This window comes from Callorhinchus milii, unplaced genomic scaffold, assembly GCF_018977255.1.
Source record: "Callorhinchus milii isolate IMCB2004 unplaced genomic scaffold, IMCB_Cmil_1.0 Scaffold13, whole genome shotgun sequence".
In the NCBI taxonomy this organism is placed as follows: Eukaryota; Metazoa; Chordata; class Chondrichthyes; order Chimaeriformes; family Callorhinchidae; genus Callorhinchus; species Callorhinchus milii.
This window is the reverse complement of record NW_024704754.1, coordinates 12501509-12524347: the sequence shown is the minus strand read 5'-3', so window position 1 is coordinate 12524347 and position 22839 is coordinate 12501509. Positions and strand designations below refer to the sequence as shown.

The 22839-nt window shown below is 41.0% G+C and overlaps 1 protein-coding gene across 6 annotated transcripts in view; it reads right to left on the bottom strand.

Moving 5' to 3' along the window:
• The window catches only part of ebf1a (EBF transcription factor 1a), a 265989-nt gene that overhangs the window by 228014 nt on the left and 15136 nt on the right, over window positions 1–22839 (bottom strand). For all 6 annotated transcript variants that reach the window (XM_007891402.2, XM_007891404.2, XM_042340170.1 and 3 more), the window contains exon 6: window positions 19119–19187. In XM_007891402.2, coding sequence (XP_007889593.1) covers window positions 19119–19187 — 69 coding nt within the window. The remainder of the gene's footprint in view (window positions 1–19118; window positions 19188–22839) is intronic.

The following is a 22839-nucleotide window of genomic DNA, read 5'->3' as shown; positions in this document are numbered from 1 at the left end:
TTCACAGGAAAATAGCCTCAATACATTTTTACTCTCAAACCCTAAAACACACACTTCTTAAACATTCCTTTGCCGTACTGCAAACTAGTGCTACTTCACATGTCTTCTCTTCTTCCCACACCCACCCCACCTCTCCTCTCTCACTTCCTCCCCCCACCATCTATATACCACTCTTCAATTCCTGCTTAAGACCCTCTGACCAACTCAATTCCCCCGATTCCCATGGTAAAAGCAGTGCTCTTTCTCACCACATGTCCAAGCATGTTTCTGCTTTCATTGGCGACATGCTGGAGCCAGAGCCTTCCGTTCATGGGGAACATTGCAACGTGTGTCACTAAAAACAACACAAACACAGCCTGCAACCCCCCACCCCTCCTCCTCCTCCCCGCTCCACTGCTCACACTGAACTCATCAGCGCCTGAGATTTATTGCAGGCAATGGCCAAACTAAGGCTTGATTCACAGCTACCTACAATGACACCAGTGATAGGAAGCACAATCCTGCTTTCTATTCTGCTACCTTTTACCCTGTGTGGGACTCTGAAGCCTCTAGATGCTTATCCCTTTAAACCTAACTTAAAATGCCTCAGAAATTCCTTCTTCGAATACTCATTTTCTTTAAAAATAATATGGACATTATAAATAATTTTCTTCTCACTGTACTGCAACATAAGTGAGTTTTTTGTATAACAAAGCATTCTGACTCATAGTATGAGTATCAGATCAGTCATATGCCATTTGTTAATAATAGTGGTCTTTTGTTTCCTGTTTTTTGTTGGGGTTTCCGATTAAAATAAGTATCAGAAATATACATTAGTGATCTGCGCAAGCTAGCGAGTTTCAAAAGTCAGGTTTGTCTAGATTTATATTTAATTTAAAATTTCCCGCCTGATAAAAAATTACTGGCTTCCTGGTCGTCAGGTCACCACTTTCACTTCCTGCGTATTATGCATTTGCAGGAAGTGCCGCTGACGTAAGCGACACGCAGAAAAAGATGCCAGCAGTGACCCAGACATCAGCCAATTTTCCACACTTCATAATAACACTTGACCTGAGACACTGGACTCTCAACCGCGTTAGAAAGGGCTGTCCTGTAGTGACTAAATAAATTGCAATTCATCACTGCATCAAAAGGACAGGCAATCTAACAGTAGTTTTCTCACAAGTTTATTCATTGTGATGTATCACGCAGTGATTGCCAAAAATATAGCAAACTTTTCATTAAATGTTTATAAGGACGTGATAGAATCTTGTAAATATCTGAGGCATACAGGCCAAGAAGTCTGAGGTTCATGCCCCAGTCTGTGCTGAGCTAGCAGATTTCAGCCGGGCTAGCAGTTGGGGGTACAATTAGCCTGAATGGCCTGGGTCATGGAGAGGAAAATTCTCTTCTGGAGGTGGGCATGTGTGGACAAGGTCCGAGGATAGGACAGGGTTCATTTGTGATTCCCCCAAAATAGTCTATTGACACATACATATTAATAAAGATCACTTGGGTGATGTATTGGAGGGCAACCAACACCTCTGGAACCATTCCATCATATAAGTCAACATTTTAAGGAGAGGAGGGGTGAGAAAAAACGATCTGGATGAGCATGCAAACCTGCGTCATGTGCTGTCGCAAGCAAAACCAAAGGCCTCTAAATGGAAACTACGTCAATGAAATGTCTTTGAAGACAAATCTGATAAATAGGGAAAGTCCCCAGGGCCCTGCGCTGTTGAAGCTACGAGAGGACTTGTTTCTGTCAGGCTGCAAAAGCTCGATTAAATACTGTTTAAAATAGAAATGTGGTCTGTTAACCTAGTTATCAAAAAATTCAAGGTTGTTTCAATTTTTCATCATTAATTATGTAGCATGAAATGTACAAGACCTCACTGGCTCTCAGAATAGAAAGAGGCTAGGCTATGCTGCAGAGGGTGTTCAGAGACAAGCACTCCAAACTAGAAGGTCTTCTGAGGACCTAATTGATAAAGTTGTGCCCAGTTTTAGGACTGAACCATACATGGAGGCAGAATCTGCGACTTAGTTGATCTCAGCAGTGGGACTACCATTGACCTTAGGACTCCTGGGTTTGAAAAGGGACTAAGTAGCTAGTGTTCTCTGCTCCTGATCATCATCCAGATATCGCTGCTGGAAAATAAGAGTGTATGTTCACTTTGTGAGGATACCATGTGTCCGAACTGTTGAACAACTTGCCAGCACTCATTGTCAAAGCTCACGAATGAAGAGCGGTCACTTACATGAGGGAGGGTGGGTAGTAACATAAACTCAACTGGAGTTGGTTTCTTCAGTGGAGAAGGGGAGAAAATTGTAGGTGGAAGCAGAAATGTTTAACAAGAAAGTAAGCAATAAAGCTATGCTATGTTAGTTGTCCTGGTGCCTTTCTAAGCAATTAGTGAGAGAAATAATCCCCACACAGGTATACCTTGACTACATTTTAAGGATCATACAGCAAAACCTGGAGTATATTAAATACATCTACCGCAGTGTAAAACTACAAGAGGTATGTCGCTTTAAGATTGCACAGGGGCAAAAATATGTGCACAATGAGGAGGTCAGTTAAAACTGGATTTTATTTTAGTGGCTTAGGCAGGAAGAAAGGTAGGGGGTAGCTGGAACGTTGCCAGGCATAAGTTAAACTTTTTAACACATTTCACTTCCTGACATTGAAGCTGTCAATCACTGTCTCCAAAGTCCCTTGAGCCAGCTTTCTGAGGCTGCTTAGTGGTGAATGGCTCTGGCTATAGCTCCCTGTATTTGGGCCCTTCTCTCTGACAGATGCTCCAACTTGCTACTGACAATCCTCTGACAGGAAAAGGGATCTGCTGCTTTTTTTTTTGCCTTTGCACATTTCTGCATTGGCTGTCAAATAAATATTATATATATATGATACTGACTCATAAAACTTCTACTGTGCAACACAATACACATAATGTCTAGGTTTTCCTTTCCATGAGTTAGGAGAGAGGCCTTCTGATGGCTCAGTGGATAAACAGCTCTGTATTGTGAGTCTAACCCATACAGAGCAGGAAGGTTCCGAAATTCAATCCCTGATCTATGTTAGCTTCAATAGAGGGACACCATGACTGGTCTCAATGGACTCTTCTGCCTGTGTAAGAACCCTTTAGCAATTTTTTTGCCATGAATTTGTAAATAACTGCAACCCAATTTTATATGTATAATTTCATTTTATATTTATAACACAATGCTTCAGTGCCTTGGGACGTCCTCCTGACATGAAAGGCACTCTATAAATGTAATTTTGTTGTTGTTGTTATTCATAATTTAAAATTGTATTATAGTTATTTTTAAATGCATTGCGATGAATTATCTGCACTGAGCAAAAGGAGCAGAATAACCCTCAACATCTCCGAGCTGCTAGGGGCAAACATTCAGCTAGCGTTCATGCTCTGAGATTTCTACTGTATCTACTGACCCGCAATGGAAAATGTACCTAGATAGGTATTGAACAAAGGCAACATAAGTCTTGACTCTGATGCCTTTGCTGACACTCGGTGCCTGTGCTCACACATGAAGAATGGCCACTTGGGCGAGAGACTGGAGGGCATTTGTAACACAGCGTGACTCAGTATTTTCTGGGGAAAAATTATATTTTTCTAGTGTCAAACCCTCAGTAGGGAGAGAGGGTTTAGAGTTATACTCTAAATAATGGCTATATCATTATTCAGCAGCTGGTTATACTACCACACTATTGGAGGTCTAGGCTCCTTGCATAGTCTCTTGGCCATGGAAATTGCAGTGGAAATACAGCTCATCTCTGAAGAGAGAAAGGCATCTTTACTAATTCATTAACAAACATAATTTTAATTTGCAATGGCACACAATTTAAATAAAAAATTCAGGAAAATTTTATTTCTTTTCATTTATTTTGCGGTGGATACTTTACTCCAGGTTTTCCTGTTTGTAGCTCACTTGCAGGCTACCATTTAAAGAGTAATTTTACTCCTAGCAAATATAAAATGTTACTTACACAGCTGTTACTGCTTAGTGTTATCTTCAAACCCTGAAACGTGAAATCCGATCCATTACAGGAGCACTTTCGTTCTGCATTTTGAAACATTTATTTAGCAAGTAAAACCTTAACACTTCATAATCCCACCCTCTCTTCCCTTCGCTCCACTGTTGTACCTGCAATTGCCTTAAAGATACAGCTCCCCCGATGCTTCAGTTAGCAAACTCACTGCCTAGAGTCTAATGGAGCCATACAAACTCAGAAGGTTCCCTGGTTTGATCTCTCATCTGTGTTAAATTACCTGATCTCAGCTAGAGCAGTAGTAGGGTGTGCTACAATTGGCAGCAGTGTGCCTGGGTTAGTGAGGTGAAATCAGATAGGTTTCCCGTTCCTTTTATGCTATCCATTGAATCCTTTTGAAACATGAATGTTGGAGAACAAAATTAGGCTTGACTGTCAAATGTCCTGTCCTTGAATCTGTACTTTAATATCTTTTGGAGGGGAGAATTGGAGTGGATCGGTAAAAACTTCACTATTAAACCAATAGAGAAGAATGGCTCCACGAAGGTGACGAGTTTCTCAGAAGCTCCCAAGTGAATGTGGCTTTGGAGACTGTAAGGATATTATGAGAAGTTTGGAAAAAAAGAACTTGAAGTGGTAAGTGCAGGATTAACTTTCCTGTAAAATAGGAACTCAGCTCATATAAGTACAAATACTCGACGGGAAATTGAGCTTTTAATTCCATTCGGCTAATAAGCCATATTGACACAGAAATATTATCCTTTGAAAGTACTAATTGTGCAAATAGCTGGGTTTAGCAAATTACACTGACGATACAATGACGGTAGAATATAACAGTAATAATTTTACATGGGGTCACATTACTCAATCTGGTTAGCCAACGATCCTACATTCAGAGGCTAAAGTGACATTCAATCAAAAACTCCGGCAGACACCAAGTAGTGGACTCAACCCCCCCCCACCCCCACTCCATCATATGATTACTCTAATCTTCCCTCTCTCCCCACCCCGGGAGGAGACAATTGAATTATTCAAGGGGTGGAGTGTTGATGCGTGGGATGCATATGCAAAGGAAAGCCTCTGTGGTAAGAACCTACTCAGTATAACATTGTCTGAATTGCATTATGTGGTATCATAACACTGAACACAGAGATTACGCACAGAACTTCCTAGTAGCTGCAATTACAACACTGCAGTTCTGTTCGGGCAAGTATAGAGCTTCAGTTCAATATCCAAATGTACTGATTATTTCACCGTTTATTGCACTCAAATGAACAAGGGACTCTAGTAGTACAGCACCTACTGTATTTGGGGGAAACACTCGCACAAGAGCATCAAACATCACCACCCTGTTCAACGCAAACATTTTCTCTAAAAGCATCAACTGCTGGAGATTGAAGTTTTTGAGAAAGACAAGGCACTCATATAATAAGGGCAGATATAGTAGAGAGTGATGGTTGTGCCATATATGGACCAGGAATAATCCGAAGCCTCTTCTGAGCTATCTGATCTCAGCTGGGCCACTAGTGAGAATATGAATGTTAGAGAATGAGAATATAACAATTGGTTTTAGTATCACTGATCAGCGGGAGAAAAATTTGCCAGGGTTATGTTCTTGATCAATAATGATGTTCACTCAAAAGTGCAAGGCCTGGATTTCAGATGCGCACAGAATCAGGCTTGGTTGTAATGTTTATCTTCTCCAGCAGTCAAACAACATAATGAAACTCATTGCCGAATTGGCTCACAAAATAGGGTCAGTTGGACACTGGAGGTGCCCAGAGGAAATACATCCCAACAAGAGAAGATGGTGGGGGAGCAGGGGTTATTGGAAGATAGAAAATGGTTTTAAACAAAATAAACTTTTACATTCGTCACAATCTAATTATAAAAATGTAATTTTTAAAGTTAAAAAAAATTGCAACGAGTCAGTGCAGGAGGAAGAAATATTTCACTTAATTGTTATTCATTAATGTCTGCTATAATCTTCCCCTGTATAAACACCCTTTCTCAGTGACTGAAAAAGTACTGTATAAATATGATGAATGATGCCACCATCAAAATTAATGTCATCCATATTATATGCCTGAGCACTTCCATATTTCAATAATAAACTGCCGCCTTATAGACACTAGAATACAGCACTTGGGTTTAATAACTCCAACTTCATTTCTGATGCTGCAAATGACCACATTTGTATTGTGTACTTTTATGCAAAATAGTCTTGAGAACCTTTTCTGTGATATTCATCCCTACCAGTTAATCAATGGAGGAATAATGCAGCACTTTAGCGCTGCAGTAGCTGTTAGCAACAAGCTTGATCTCTTTACAAACATTAATCTGATGTCTCTGTGTTACAGAAAAGAATGATGTCCATCAGATTTGCTGATTCGGATTATCATCCAGTGACCCCTGCTTGAAAGTGCATGTGTATGAACATTGGTTCTTGGCAAGACTGGGCAATTGTGATGTCCTCCACAGTTTAATTGCCTAACATTCATTATCTAGATGGTGACATGAATCTCACTCAGGTGAGATATTGGAGGGCATTATGCACGGATCCTTGAAACTAATAATAATAATCCTTGTATTTGTTACATCGCCTTATCACGTCTTTGAGATGTCTCAAATCACTTCACAGAATATACTGTCAAGTGAATTGACTGTATATTTTGTGGGCAAAACTGTATTCTTATAAGCATCAATACCTTCAGGAGAGGAGGGAAGAAAATTGTATGGACAGAAAAGTCACTTTCTCTTTCTCTCTCTATACATATATATATTCTCCATTATCAAAATTTTTACCCTCACTCATTTGCCAAGCTGAGAAGATGAGCAGATAGATTGTGCCTGCATTCCAACAAACAACAACAACTTTCACTTATATAGTACCCTCCATACAGGGTAGCGTCTCAGAGCGCTCCTCCCACTGCCTCCAAATACTTTTCTTTCTGCATCATTGTTTGGTCCATTGCACCACCCTGACAATTTTATCCTGAAGGGTCTCCTCGTGAATTTCAGTAAAATTTTCAGCTTTAAACACTCCACTCAATCAATATTATTCATACTATTACAACTGTTCTATATAGAAGCACCATGGCCTGTTTTTAATTGGGCCAACCTAGATGTAGTGTGAGAGCTGGAAAAGTAGCCCTGCTCTCATTGTGCCAAGTGAGGTGGCATCGGCTGAGCTCTTTAACCTGGCAATAAGTGTCTGCCATTGAAGCCATATGAAATTTAATAATTCACTAACTTTTTTTAAAACTAACAATCTCATACTATTCATCAGCAGTCATTAATTAGCAATCCAAGCACATTTTCCCTCCCTCCCTAGCCCAACGAGTCCAATGCCTATTACAGTGCCAACCCTGAGATAAACTACTTTAGCATAAGCAGGGGCTCAATCCTGGGAACTTCCAGGTCAGTTGGGTTTATACACCAGTCACCAACGGCACTCTGAGATGAGACACATTTGAGTTAAAAATCCTGCTGTTTCTGTCCAGCTGCAATGCTCTCCACTTTCCAAAGGCAACAAAATGCCTCAGGTTTGGATGCTGGGGAAGCACTCCTCGCGCTGAGTATGCATTTGTCCAAGTTTGGACAGTGAGAAAATAAACGTTTAGAGTTTACGTGCCCAAACCAGTCAACATCAAATCCAGATAAAGGAACAGCACTATATAGTACAAGACTTATTTTACACACCAAGAAGCCAAAGAAACTGCATTCTAGAAGCACAACTGGCAACTAAAGGAAGTTTTTTTTATAATTAAGTTGAATATATGAAACCACAAGCATAACTGCTTCAAGGCTGTAAATGAACCTCTTTATGTAATATTGTGTAGATGTTAATTAGACATACTGCTTGTTTCACAAGACTATTGGGCAACCTGGCTAATCTGCAATAAAAGGAATCACATATTTTAGCCTTTGTTTAATGAGACCAAGGCTGCCTTTCTTTCATTGTTTCAATGCAGTTCAGAGTGTATATATAATATTAATATATATATATATCAGTCCAATATTTTAACAAAAAAGTGTCTGTTTTGCTTGATTACTGTTCATAGTGCCACATAGTAGACAAAATGTAGGAGGTCTACAATTGCAGTGAGGTGAAAGTGTTCCTATATATCTCAGACACAAGTAACAAGAGACTGCCTATAGCTTTAGAGGTCTAAGTGAAAATACAAAGCCCCTGATGTTTGTTTACCAGAATTCTGCAAGGGAATGTTGTTAGAAAAATGAAATTAAGAGGAAAACCAGTCCGATACGATAACTAAATTAGCATCAAATGCAAATCACTGGGTACTTAGTGGTAAGAACAGGTGCAGGAAAGGCCCTTAAATGAGATAAATGAATAAAACATCCCTTTGCACAAATGTGTACGCTGACACAAAGTCAATTGCATGAATAATTCAGCAACCTTGCTGCTGATGCAGGGGTCACCCTGCCTCGACCTTTATGACAGGAAGTGGAGGGGAAAAAAAGCTAGAGAAAGCTGCTGACTGAGGAGGCAGCAATCAGCTGGAGAGACGCTCTCTCCCCCCAATACGTAAAAGAGGTTTATTTATTTACTTGTACTGTTTTCTGAAATGTTCTAGACCAAACATTGTTAATTTGGGCCCAAAGTTAACAACTAACTTGGGAGTTGGGGTTTTGTACATAAACTTGCCTTTCTCCCTCTGGATGCGGAGGCAGCCCAGATGGTTCTAATTCAAAAGCTAACAGTTTCCCTTATCCCCAAGTGCTAAAGAAAATAATCCAGCCCAAGCACTGACGAGAGCCTTTCCTGGGAATTGCAGTACCAGTTTGATCAGCAATATAATTTAAATCATTCATTTAGACTCAGTGAAAAAAAACACAGAGGAAATCTTGTTTAAATTAAGAGGCATGTAAGTTTTTTCTTCAAAAAAGCAATAAATTCCCCAGATTTTTTTTCCAAAAGGACTAACCTTTTTAGCTACCTTTCGTTGTCTCTAGCAGGACACATGGTTCAGAATTAATCCAGTAATATCCTTGGCTGGTAATGTCAGTGAATTAATTGCACAATAGAAAATCATTGCAGACAAAACAGAATATAACAGTTTGTTTTGTTCCTTCTCCCCCCAAAATTCTTGCAGTTCACAGATACCTGATGCAAGAGACTATTCTTCATTTGTGAGTCTCAGTAAACGTTAACTATAGGAGGCATCACAGTTCAGCCTGTTCCACACACTCACTTGCATCATCTGGTATGCAAGCGAATGTGCGTGGAAAAGGTACACTCGCAGCACAAGGGATCATCGGATAGCGAGCATGAGGTAGAACAACTGAATCAGAATCTCCATTGACTAGCCCAGTAGCAACAAGGCCAATCGAAGCATCCCCTCTCCTCCCTCAGATCAAATAACTCAGCACAAGAATTGATCCTTCCTAGCCTGGTGGCTCAATGTATTTATCTGCCAAGCAATTGAGAAAAATATATATTTTTTAATAATTCTTACTAGTTTCAATATTTTCCACCCTTCTACTGATGTTGCTGACTTTTGCTGGGGTCTGGCTCCATACCCAATACCCTCTGATACCCAACCCAAGCAGCCCAACATTCAACAAAAATTACATTTCTAAAGCGCCTTTCATGTCGGGAGGACATCCCAAGGTGCTGGACAGTCAATAATTTGCACACAAGCTGGGGGTTGAGATCAGGAGGGTTGGAAGGCAGGAAGGGTGGGAGTAGGAGGGTGACCGAAGGCTCGGTTGAAGAGGAAGGTCTTGAGATGAGCCTTGAAGGAGGCAAGGGATGAGGTGAAGGGTCTGAGGAATGGAATTCCAAACAGTGGGGGCAGAGAGGCTGAAGGACTGACCGCCGATGGTGGGACAGGCATGGTGGGGGTATTGGAGCATGTGGAGTGGAGAGGCTGGTGTGGGGTTAGCAGGTCACAGAGCTCGGGAGGGGCAAGGCTTTAAAAGTGAGGGTGAGGATTCACTTGGAATGTTTTGAAACTGATTGTTGTAACACTGTTCAACCAAGAGGGCATCCCAAATGAATCCTCTTCTTAATATCCATGCATATACACTTTCTAGCAGGATCATGGGATAGCGATCCTGAGCAGAAACGTTCGCTAACTCCCAACCCCTCCACTCTTCAGGGGCACTGAGGCCAAATCATTGTGCTCCAAATTGATGTCCTTTTCAAGATCAGCTAATTCAGCACAATCCAGAATTTGAACCTGCAACTCACCAGGTGATGGCTGTACACACAAGTCCATATCAGGGAGTTCATTATTATAACTAAACTAGTAAAACGGTACATTGACAACAGTAGGTGTGAGTGACAATGAAATGAACTGGGACTGGGATCACATTATCGTGTTCATTTACAAACTAGGTCCATCTGCACCTTCGTGACTCTTCACCGAAAGGTTCACCATGCCTTTTCTCTATTCGCATGGCATAATGTTCCGTTTGATACACCATATGCCAACATTGTAATGAAACTCGCCCAAAGCCATTCCTAAATACCCCTTGTAACAGGCCAGTCAAACAATCAGTCCATTAACAAGGTCGTAAGGCAGTGAGTTCAATTTGCATTGAAAGCAACACCGTTTCGACAGAATATCAAGGTTTCTGGATTAGCAAAGGTCAGGTAATTAATCCCCATCCACCATTCATTCACATTAATTATGCTGAACCATTAAGAAGAAGATTGTGGCACATCTGCAGTCAATAACACTAATAATATGTGTTTATACAATGGAGAGGCAACCAATGTAAACATGAGTAAAAGATACCTCAACAAACTGAATAGTGGGACACCAAGCCAGAGAATAGATTTTTTCTCCCTTTTATTTTCACCACTTATTTTGCTTGATTTTTTGTCCTGAAGGTGTTAACACTCCTTTTTGAGGATCATTAAACATGTATTTTTTAAAAAATGATTTTCACTGAAAAAAATGCTTTCCATTGGTGAAAGTCTATTGGTAAAGCAACAATATCTTCCTTAATTTGATTTATAAAAAAGAACAAATTAACCAATTTATTTTCAGTGTCAAGATAGTGTGGACATCAGTCTCCAGGAATGTGTAGTTCTGTATGAGAGTGTGACTAGAGAAATTATGTAATCAGCCATTGTAATATCACACACATTACACAACTGGTTCTTTAAAAGACGGAAATGATAAGTCTGGAATACTCAGAGTTTTGTAGAGTTAAAAATAAGTCTTAGAAAATGAATACATTTGAGATTTGGAGAGAGGCAGAGAAAGATTTTCTCCAAATTTATCAAATTGTCACATTTTTCCCCACTGATTATCTCCAATTGTTGGCACCAAAAAATTACCTAAAAAAAGTGGGTTTGTTTTGTGGGTTATAAAGCATTTTAATAGTTATTTTACAGTCGCCAGTCCCCCAGTAATTTTTTTTATACACTGTAAACATTGATAATCAGATCTATCAACGATAACAACTTGCATTTATACAGTGCCCTTCATGCAGTGTAGCGTTCTGGAGCACTTCACAGTGGGGGAGTCTGACAGTGAATCTTATCTTATAGTGCTCACTAAAACTAGCTGTGTATAACCTTGTTATCAGCCGTTGTGTACATGTACACACACCCTCCACCTCCAAGCAGAGATTTTTCAGAAGGAGAAAAGTCCAGTTGTTTTTTGCCCTCTCTAGCCCAGGGAGAGAGATCAATTGGAATGTCCCGACTGTTGCTAAAATCAGCTAACTCAGCACAGGCTGAGGGTATTGAACCTGGGACTTTCGCTGGATGTTTGGCTCAGCTATTCACTGTGAGACCTGAGATCGGGTGGGCGACTCAGCTATTCACTGAGCCATCAAGTGGAGAGGTGGAGCCAAGCCAGGACAAAATGTTTGACTGAGGTAATTCATCCAGCATTGCAAGGCTGTTATAAAGGACACGCTCCTTTCAATAAGTACCACTTTTGTCTATTTGGGACCAACTCGTGCTAAATGCCTCACAATTGCCATTGCTGCCTTTGAAGGGCAACTCCTGTTATGACACTGTTTCTTGGGCCATTTCCAGGAACAAAAGGCCATTCAGTGACCTCTTTAATTAGGTTGTGGTGACATCTTAATTTAAACATTGGACTATCCTCCAGGGTTGTGGTGGAAGGAGGCAAAAGAGAAGTACTTCTGGGCACTGCTAATGACAGACCACCCAGCCTAACTCATTGGCAGCAATTGGAAGTCAGGTGAGTAGATTGAGGTACGATTCTTCCCACTCCGCTCCTGTTAACACTGTAAGTTAAATCTCTAACAGGAGGATGCCCCCAGCTGGAGAAGCAGCAGGGCAAACTGTGCTCTCAATGGCTATCTTTAAGGTTTCATTTGGCTAAACTCCAGTAGTACCCGAATGCACACTCTGGGATTCCCAAGCTTCGATTCTTGGAAACCTGCACCTAATACTCTCTGGAATTAGATAAGCAAGGTGCACACCTATGGGAGAGAGTGCATATTCTAGACACAGGGATTTCCATGTGCAAGAGACATGCATAGTACTCTCAGCCTGGTTTGGATACTCTTAAACATGGTGATGGGTTTCCACATATGTCAGACATACAGCTGAGCAAAAAAAAACATCCGGGTTATGATCCCATTCAAGCTCCTTAAACATACAATTGAACACTTACATAAGCAAACACTCCCTGCTACCCCACCTCAGTTCTCACAGAAAGGAGAGATCAGCTCATCTGAGACTCTCAATCAACCTGATTAGTTCAACAAGCAGCTCTTATGACTGACACCTTATCTAGAGAAAGAAAAACTTCCTTCCTTTGAAAGATACCATTGGCCCCTCGAGCCTGTTGAGAACAGCCAATAGTAGCCAAAGCTCTCTTGGAGTCATTGGGAAACGTGTAAGTGCAGCTGATGTTTTTTGTTCGGACCCTGAGGGTAGTGCAATCTGATCTGTCCAGGTGGTACTTGAGAGGGAGAAGAAGAGGGAGGAAGAGAGGGACTGTGCGACACAACACGGGACACACAGTACCCTGTGGGCAACTCCCCCAAAGTCACAGAGCCAGATGATGGGTTTGCTGGAAGCCAGCCCATTCTGGCTGAGAAAAAGCACAGCCACGTGAGCAGTGCCTGCCAAGATTTAGTGACATTTCAGTCTGAGCTATTGAGGCCTGCACAGTCAGGCTGATCTGACACAACCCCCTTCTGCTCTTTTTCACAACCCCCTCCCCCCCCCACACACACAGCAAGCGTGCGTATCTCTGTGAGCTTTGTGTCAGATAGAACCTAAAGAATAGGAGAAAAGAGGGGAAAAAAATAAGAAGATCTATTAGCTGTCAGCTGTCTTTGTGTCCATTTGAATGACTTCAGATTAAGGTATCTGTAGTAATCTAATTGAGAAAAGTCAAAGAACTAAGACTTCTTCATCGTCTATCTAGAGAGGAGATAGACTATCAATATTAAAAGGTACCAGCTAAGATTCTTGCTTTTATTAAAATGTAAAACTTCAGTTTAACCTGGATTTTGATTCCCCAATTTGAAGTTAATAACCGCCTGGAAAATATTGAAATATATATTATATATACACACATACAACTACTCTCCAGCTGTCTGTTTTTGCCCTATTGAACGTGTTGATCACTCTCCTTTTCTAATTTAATTTCTGTTTAAACTGTGTTTTGCAATTCATGAAACGAAGATATTTTGAGCACGTACCAACACTGCCATCCTTTCATAAATAATGTCTGAATTAAGCAGGGAGGAGTTTATGCTTCAGATTGGTGTCCAAGGGGACGTCGTGAAAAAGAGAGACTGAAGCAAGTAGATTTCTAACACACCTCAGCAAACTTAAACCTCTTAAAGGGGTAGTCTCATTCAATTAGGGAGCTCAAGCTCAGTAAAGAAACTAGCTCAGAGCCCCCAGGCTAATGCTGTGGTAGGTCTCTGCTGCTGCATCTGACCTGCTGCTGCAGTAGATGTGGATTTTATTCAAAGCTTAGATTCTCAATATTGTCTCACTGCCCTTTTATCTCTGATGCCTTGGTTGGAATAGAGCAAAATCTTTGTCTATTGGACACAAGATGTTTTCAAGCGCTCCAGGACTCTACCCTGCATGATGGGCGCTATATAAATGCAAGTTGTTGTTGTTATACCAAATGTATTTGGGCAATCTCAGCCCAACTCCTAGAAGGTATTGGTTCACAACAAGTAAACAAGTAATCTCATTGAGAAAAGTCAAAGAACTGAGATTTAAGGGTAAATGTCCTTAATTCGACACTAAATCCCTCAGAGAAAGAGGGTCGGTGTGGATAGTGGAAAAACTTACAGCGGAGCAGTTAGAAATCTCTGCCTGCTGGCTGGTACATTGGAGAAACGTTATTAAAATACATATGCAGCTATAATATAAGCCTGAAGGTTAGTTAAGGGAAATATCAGGCAGACTTCCTGCTTCTTTTTAATATCCAGTGACCCCTGCTGGAGGTGTGTGTCGACGTCAAATAAGGACAGGACCAGCTAACTTCAAGTGAGATTCCTTAAGGGTCAATAATCCTGCATGGGCTCACACAGGAAGAAAGATCACTTGGAGACGAGTTGTAGTGAGGAGGGAGGGGGAAAGAGGAGAGAGGCAGGTCTGGTAAAACCCAGGAAAGAATCAGCGCCTTTGGGAAATGAAAAGGGAAAAAAAAACTTTTAAATCCGGTTTGAAAAATAAACATTTTTTTTTGAAACAATTTAAAGTTCTCTTCCAAATACAAAATGCAAGTGTGATTGCAAAAAAAAAAAATGGTTGATCCTAACAATGTTCTTTTTAAAACCAGAAAACCCACCAAAAGTCTGTTTTCAGCCACAGCGCCACACTTTGGAACCTTGGCAGACCGAATCAGCAACTCCTGGCAGCGGTTAGACGACCAATGCATCAGGGTCAGCATCCTGGCAGCTCTTACACATTTCTGGCTAAGCAAACAGTGAGCCAAGTCTCAGTGTTCCTCTGCTGTAGTTCTACCTAAATTGGCAGGGCTAGCCGAGACCTGGGAAGAGTTTAATTATCCTGCTGGGGCAAGAACCCATCAGGAGCAATGGGAGTTCCACTTAATACAAAACAGGTAACCCAACCCCGTTCCAAATACACAGAGCACATTCATCACTGCTGTCAAACCAGTCTCTAGCCTCCCCTGTGTCAATCACTGAATAGGATTCTAAAAGCAGACAGCTAAAATCTGGGTCTCTCTCTGTATTGAAGTTCATTCATAACTTGTCAGAAGTCCAATCCTACTGGAATACATTATTAAAATGATCCTGTCTTTGGAAGTGCTCCATGCAGCGCATGTAAAAATCCTGTTTGAATGTCACCATGTAATTTTTATAAGTGATCCTTTCTCTCTAAAGTGGCCAATTTGTATTAATTGTATCCATCCCCACATCACCTCCATCAGATGCTAATAGGACCATTGATGCACAAAGCATAAGAGGCCAGCAAGCTTTATTCTCCCCCTTTTCTCTAATTTTCTCCCATCTGATCCTGAAGGTACGTACTCATGCTCGGGTACAGATTCACTGTCATGTGTCAGTCTAGACATGAAGCATTGACAGGGGCCTCAGCTTGCTCAGTCCGTAGCACTTTTGCCACTGGGTCAGGAGGCTGTGAATTCAAGCCCCTCATTGGGACTCCAGTGCAGTACTGAGGGAGCACTGCATTGTCAAAAGTGCTATCCTTAAAATGAGATGTTAAACAGAAGTTTGGTCTGCCTGTTTCTTCAGTAGACATTAAAGATTCAATGGCACTATTTGAAAAAGAAGGAAATTTGCCCCTGTAATAATAATAATTAATAATCTTTGCATTTGTAATCCTATATTCTGGACGATAATCGTCCCGATAAATTGATCATTCCATTTGTGGGACCTTGTAGTCTACAAAATGGTTGCCACATTCACGTACAAAAATTATCACTACAATTTATAGTAATTACTTGTGCAGTATGTTGAGGTGTTGCAATATGATGAGGCACTATAAAACTGCAAATTCTTTTTCCTAGTCATAGGTAGAGGATTGTGGTCTTGCCTAATTTTTCCATCAATGAGGATTTTTTCCAACAGGAGTCACTGGATTGGAAGGTGCACAATTCCTCTTCTCTGCAGTGATTCTTTCCCCCATCCTCACCCACATACAACTGTGAATAACAACCTGAGGAATGTAACTGCTTGGAACTTGATCAAGTCAAAGGGTTAAACTCGAATTAACAGTGAAATTCTGGCATTGGTTAGGCAATGTATTTTCAGACTTTCTATGCACATTAGGAGATTTTACACTTGCTGGTAAACTTCTCGATTTTAGCGATATACAACAATCCTATCATATACCCACATGCCAGAGGGTCAATAAATTTACCAAGAGGTAAAAAATCATTCATGATGTACATGTGTATATCATATATATACACACACACATATATATACACGCACACTATATATGTGTGTGTCTGTGTCTTTGTGTGTATGTGTATATATATGTGTGTGCGTGGTTGTATGTATATGTGTAGCTTTTTTAATAAAGCCGAGTGGAAATCAGACTTCAACTGATCCAATCTTTCTGCTAATTTGATGTAATAAATTAATTAACCCTCGTAACCCCCAGACAGATCAAACTCAGTCCCTGACACTGTGAAGACTCTCACAGCAGCTTAGCATCCTTCCTGCTGACAAACTATGTCTGCAGCGTTAGTGTCAAACTAGCCAGACATAGTCCAGACCCCCAGTGGTGTCCAACCGTGACAACAGTCAAACTCCATCCACTCAGGTAATTGATAACTCAACCTATTTATTCATTTAACACATGGAGACATTTATCCAAGTTTCATAGATTAACTGTGCATCGAGTGTGTTGCACACCAATTGCCTTGGTGGGGGGGTTCAATATGCGAGATTTACCAATCAGGAGCTCTGTTCAGGTATTGATGTTGTGCTGAACGACAAGACTACAATCTGGAACACAAAACTAAGATCAGCTTCTGAGCGGATATCCAAACAGACACATCCGAGTATCTGCAGGATTCACTATTTATTAACCAAATTAAAGCCCATTCTCATCAGCGAAACAACATCCCCACACCCACTTTAGGAGAATTGCATTCAAATAAAGCGCGGCAGTTTTAGGCAGAGATTCATCCATCGAGTTGTATCGCTCGCCCCATGGCAGGTGAAGGGAGTGCAGAGCTTTGCATCACGAATACTCAGTGCCACACTGTGCAATACCACATTTTACCATGTCCGTGACACAAACTTCCTGACCCCTGTTCCCATCTGAATCTCCAACTCCGCTCCTAGCTCCATCCTCCGCTAGATTTTGTGGTGAGAGTTTTGGGGAGAAGAGATCGGATGGGCCGGAGGATCTTCATCACACAAAATGATTATTGTCATTTCTAAGTTTCTAAATTCTGAAGAGGCCTACTTTCTCTGCTTGTATTATATCTCAACTGCAGTGATTTGAAGCCACATTACACTGAAACTTGTACTTTCAGGAGCAGAAACGATCTGGATTAGCTGAGTCAGATTTCACATTGTTTCTACTAAACTTCTCTGTGTTGGCTCCTGGAGGTTTCGCTGCCAACATTATTGCATTATGTCAACTGAAATCATAATCCCAAAGGTACGTAAAACATTATATCTGTGCCACGTTTAGCTGAGCTTTTTGTAATGTGGGTATGAGCCAGAGCACTTGCAGGCCCTGCAGTGGATACAGATTTTGCTAAATGCATTCCAGAATGCGTTGTGCGTAGAGATGTCTGAATGCATGCACGGCAACACTATCACATTGCCGCTGTCAGTAGCAATGGCTGGGAAGTAAGACTCATGATATATGATTCTCAAGTAAGACCAATATCCAGCCATCTCCAATTTTTTTCAGCTGCTCTTCCTTGTTTAGTACAAGGACCTGCAGGATTGATCCCAGTTCTTTCCTGAATAAACTGATAGAAGCTGGGACTGCAGTTGATGTATTGCTGTGGCTCTAGACTTGGGAGGAGAAACACATGCCTACATTTACAACTTAATGGTTATCCAGAGACCCCTGCTGTAAAGTAAGTGTCTGGACATCAAGTGTGAGGAGAGGGCCCAACTCGGATGTGATGCCTCCTCCTCGGTAGGAAAGCCTGGTAGACTCGCACCTCTTGACTCGCACATAAAGAATAGCCACTCGGCTGAGGCGATAGAGGGCTAGTAATCGCCTTGGAATAGAACCCATCACCAGTCGGTGCATTTAAGAGAGTCAGTCCCAGGGGAGAAAAGTAATTTGGCATAAAAGTAAGGTGACGTCCTATCTTACAGCTCCAAGGCATTGTGGCATTGTGCCATATAACAACCTTTTTCTTTTAAAAAAATTCTCTAAAACATGAAAATCAGTGCAAGAAATCTTCCTTCGATTGGCAGTGGTGCAGCACCAACAGCCATTAACATGTCAAACTGCACACGCACAGAGCACAAACTGACACTTTCAATAATAGTTCACTCAAGTGAAACCCTCAGCTCTGGCCGTCCCTCTGTAACACAGCTCAATGCTTGTAATAAATCGACAGAGTAAACACAAGGGAAGCATCTCTTCTTACAGCAACCAGTGAAGAAAAACAAGCAATTCTATTGCTCAATCTTATTTTAATGATGTAATCCGAAAGTGCTACTTAAGTCTTCAAGGTTAACCTTCCAGTGTGTGAGAGCTGTGGGTTTGTAATTGTGTAATGCTCCCACCTAACTGCAGTGTCAATCTACAGAAAATACAATATAGCAGGAGAAGAGGAAATCAGGTAATCCGCTTACAAATTTCTCAGGTACAATTCGCTTATCACCTTTGTAATATCTCACTGATCACAACAGCGAATTTGAACCACGAGCAGCACAAGGTTTCTCTCCTCTCAGTAAACACAACATCTGCTGTGGCATGCACAAAGATACAGGAGAGTCAATAGGAAGCCAGCAAAAACAGATGCCAAATTACAAGAAATCAACAGAGCCCAGGCCTCTGAGAGATGAGCCTCCATGAAGATTGGAGCCGCTCGAGTCTGAATGGGACAATTACGACACAACCGACAAAACAAAAGAGAGAAATACAATGCCCAATATCCACCCTGCCTTCTGCACAGGGCAGGTGTATCATAATGAAAGAGGAAATAATTGTCCATACCTGTCAATTATCACCGGGTCTGATGGCGTCTCGTTCCTGTTACCACAACTCTTTTTATCACAGCAACGACTGTCGATGTGACGAGGGGAGTGAAGAAATAAAAGTAGAAATTAGTACAGAACAATCAATACTTTTGGGTTAAATTACTGATACCTGCTACCTGTACTAAACAATGAGAGCAGCAGAGCAGGCACAGATTAACAGCACATATGGTTAAATAACCGCTGCCTCACCTACAACAGGTAAGAATTAGTAGGTGCCAGTCCTTGCATCGGGTAAAATACCACTTCTCATTTCCCAGGGACAGCTGGTGATAATTAGAGGCAAAAGGTACCTTTGTAAAGGTGAGCGGTGAAGCAGCGCTCACCTGAGACAGGTAACAAGCCTGCCTCAAACAATGGATGGGTCTCCTGTTCTCACCTTACAACCAGCACAGATGGTGAATGTTATTAAGCTTCAAGTAGGCACTCGGGCTAAAATTGGGCATTTAAGACAAGGAATACCAAACGCTGTTCGAGGCTTATCTCAAGTTCTAGCTAGGACTGTTAAATAGTTGATATATACAGAGCTAAAATATTTTTAAGTTATATAAAATACAACTGAAGCTATTCCTGTTTTCTTGTTATCTGGAAACCGGGAACTCTTTCTCCCTTTCAGTCTCCTATCTCTTTCCAATTACAAGTTTTGAAAAACAAACGAAAACTATGTTGTCTTCACTTTCCGCACTGATGGTGTCCTGCACGTTGTCTCATTGCCTTATTTTCCCAATTCAAAAAGCAATGGCATGAAGCCTTTAACAAATTTGATCTCTTTAACAGAAAAATCAGCAACACTTTTGCCTTGAAATGTCACACCTAATATGGTTTACAGGCCAGTTTGTAAATAGTTGTATTCTGAAATATGCACCCAGGACTACTATGGTTGCAGTCACAGTACGCTGCCGTTCTGCTCTGCTAATAGAACAGGAAGTTCAACTTCTGTTAAAACAATTACAAGTTAATTGTTACAAAACAATTATTATTTACGCATTTTGGTAAATGCAATATGCAGTAAATGAAAATATTGACCTCTAAATAGCACCAGTGGCTGTTCGTGGGACGTCGTTGAGCCCAAATAGGCTGCTGCATTTATCTACAATACAATGTCACTATTCTTCGCAGTAAAATTCTGTGAAGTGCCTTAAGATATCTTAGTGACATGACAAGGTACTATATCAAATGCAAGGATTATTATAATAATAGTCTAATTTGCAATCTAAATTTAGAAATTCCTTCAACGACGGATATGAATTACCCGGATGAGCAGGAGGTAGCGCCTCCCCCCCCCACCACGAAGCCGTTCTCAATGTCGATATCTGAGAAGCCAAGAAATGCATGTTTGACTCTTGACTTGCAGATCGACTCACGTGGGCAGGAATCATCTTTTCTTTTGCGCAACAAAATACTCAAAAGTCACAATCCCTTTAACTGGCTGACAAAAGCCGCGAATCAGATGTTGAACGCGCAGCCCAGTTTCGTCGCTGTGAGAGGGTGGGAGGGAGGTGCACCCCCTCTGGCAAATCTGAGTAATTGCTATTCAATACTTCAGGAACTTCTGAATGTAAATCCCAATACCCATGTTACAGCACTGAATGGTATTCTATACCAATGCAATTCATGCACAAACAGGTAGGTCACTTAACCCTCAGAGGACTGACAGTCAAAAATACAAAGCAAATAACAAAAGTGCATAGAATTGAACATCTCTTCTATCCGTAAAACCTGAGCTTGACCTGATCCGCCAGAGACTTGACCCTCCCACTCCCACTCCAATTACTTCAACCTTGGCCTCCTACACTGCCTCAGCCAAGCCCATTGCAAACATCAGGCCTTCATCTCACGGCCTGAAGAGTGACGACAATTTTCAAGGCTTGGTTGTCCCTCTTTTTGCCCACTCGGTCGGTCCCCTGATCTGCATTTTTCATCTCCACTATTTCCTGACCTACAGTGGAATACTTCAGCTTCTAATGCTTTCTTCCTCACATTATTTTTTCCTCTAAACTATGTAGCCATTTTTCACAATCTGTCATTAGTCCATCAATTGCCTCTTCAAAATGTCATTTTTTTTTCAACTTCTTAATATCACATTTTGCTAGATTTGCCTAAGCAGGTCCTCCTCAGCCCTCGGAAAGAGTTCTGATGAAGCATCTCACCCTAAACATTAACCTGTTCTCTCTTTTTCTCTCTTTCCCTCTGTCGCTTTTCAGATGCTGACTGACCTACTGTTCGTTTCCAACAGCACAGTTTCTGATTTGGGATTTCAGCATTCACAGGGTTTTTTTCTTTTTAATATATTTTTTTAAGTTCTTTTAATAAACTGATGATGTCCTGTAGGGATTTTTGGGAGGGTTTCACAGCTGTATTGTTGGTAGTTAAAGCCCAATCCTGCCTTTGTTGACATTTTGATTTGCCCACAAAATATAGAGTCAATTCACTTTACAGTATATTCTGTGAAGCACTTTGAGACATTTCGAAGACGTGATAAGGTGCTGTATCAACTGCAAGGATTATTATTATTATTTTCCCAAAATGCCTGTTCTTTTTTTAATGGAGGCAAAGCTGCCGTGCACCAGGACACACTGTGCTCTGTAAGATTCATGACGTGTGGGACCCTGGACTGCTGCAGGGAATACTGTCTGGGGTCTCTCCTTCAATCAGATTACAATCGATCTTGTCAATGAGCACTGATCAAATCGATGAGGTCATCAGCTGCTCCCTGCATTTGTGTCTAATGATTTTTATTTAAGAATGCGATTCTGCACAGCTAACTTGTGCCACCACTGCATCTATTTTGCTATTGTTTTATTTTTAAAGCAGGTGGTAGGTATTCTTTGCCTGGGTCCTATCCATTCTCGGTGACGCAGAAAACAACACGTTGTTACTTTCCAATTTAAATCTCATGTTTTTTTTATTCTGATTACCCTTAATTAAACTTTTCTACCTATTTGTGAGTCAAACAAAACACATAATCTAATTCGATCTAGTTGGGCACTTAGGAAACAGACGTGAAGAGACAAATATGGTTTCTTAATACAGTAATTCTGGGCATCAAAATAAGATATTATTTTAGTACATTTAGCACTGTTGTTTTATCATCATTTCAGGATTATCAGTGCAACCTTATTCAAAGTATCTGACTCTTGTGTTATTATTAATTAATACAATAATCCTATTTTAATATATTAAGCACTGGTGGCAATTTAGTTAAAAGAATTAAAATAAAAATTCAAAATATATCTTGTCTGTAACTACGCATGTTCTTGCTACTGAGACAGGCTGCCATCACACCATATGGGTAATGGTAACGCATAGCAATTAGCTGAGGTGATTAATGGCAAACAGACTCTCATTTTATGTTTGTAACTGAGGGCACATTTGCAGCCTGGTGCAGATTCAGCACATCCAAACTTCCACGGCGAGAATGCAGAGTAAGAAAATGGGCTCAGGCTTGCATGAGGCTCGGAGAGACAGAGCGCGCCTGCAGCCCATGCTAGGAACAGCATTGCATTTGCAATTCAAAGCAGCAGCCATGGCACAATAGAGGACAGCTCCACATCAATCGGGTCACGTCAAGTAATAAACAAACAGCGCCCCAATAAAACCTGGCTTGAATAGCCAACAATCAAACCTGTAATCTCCCTCATCAGCTGGGTGACCTTTTACAAGATGTTTTTCTCTCTCCA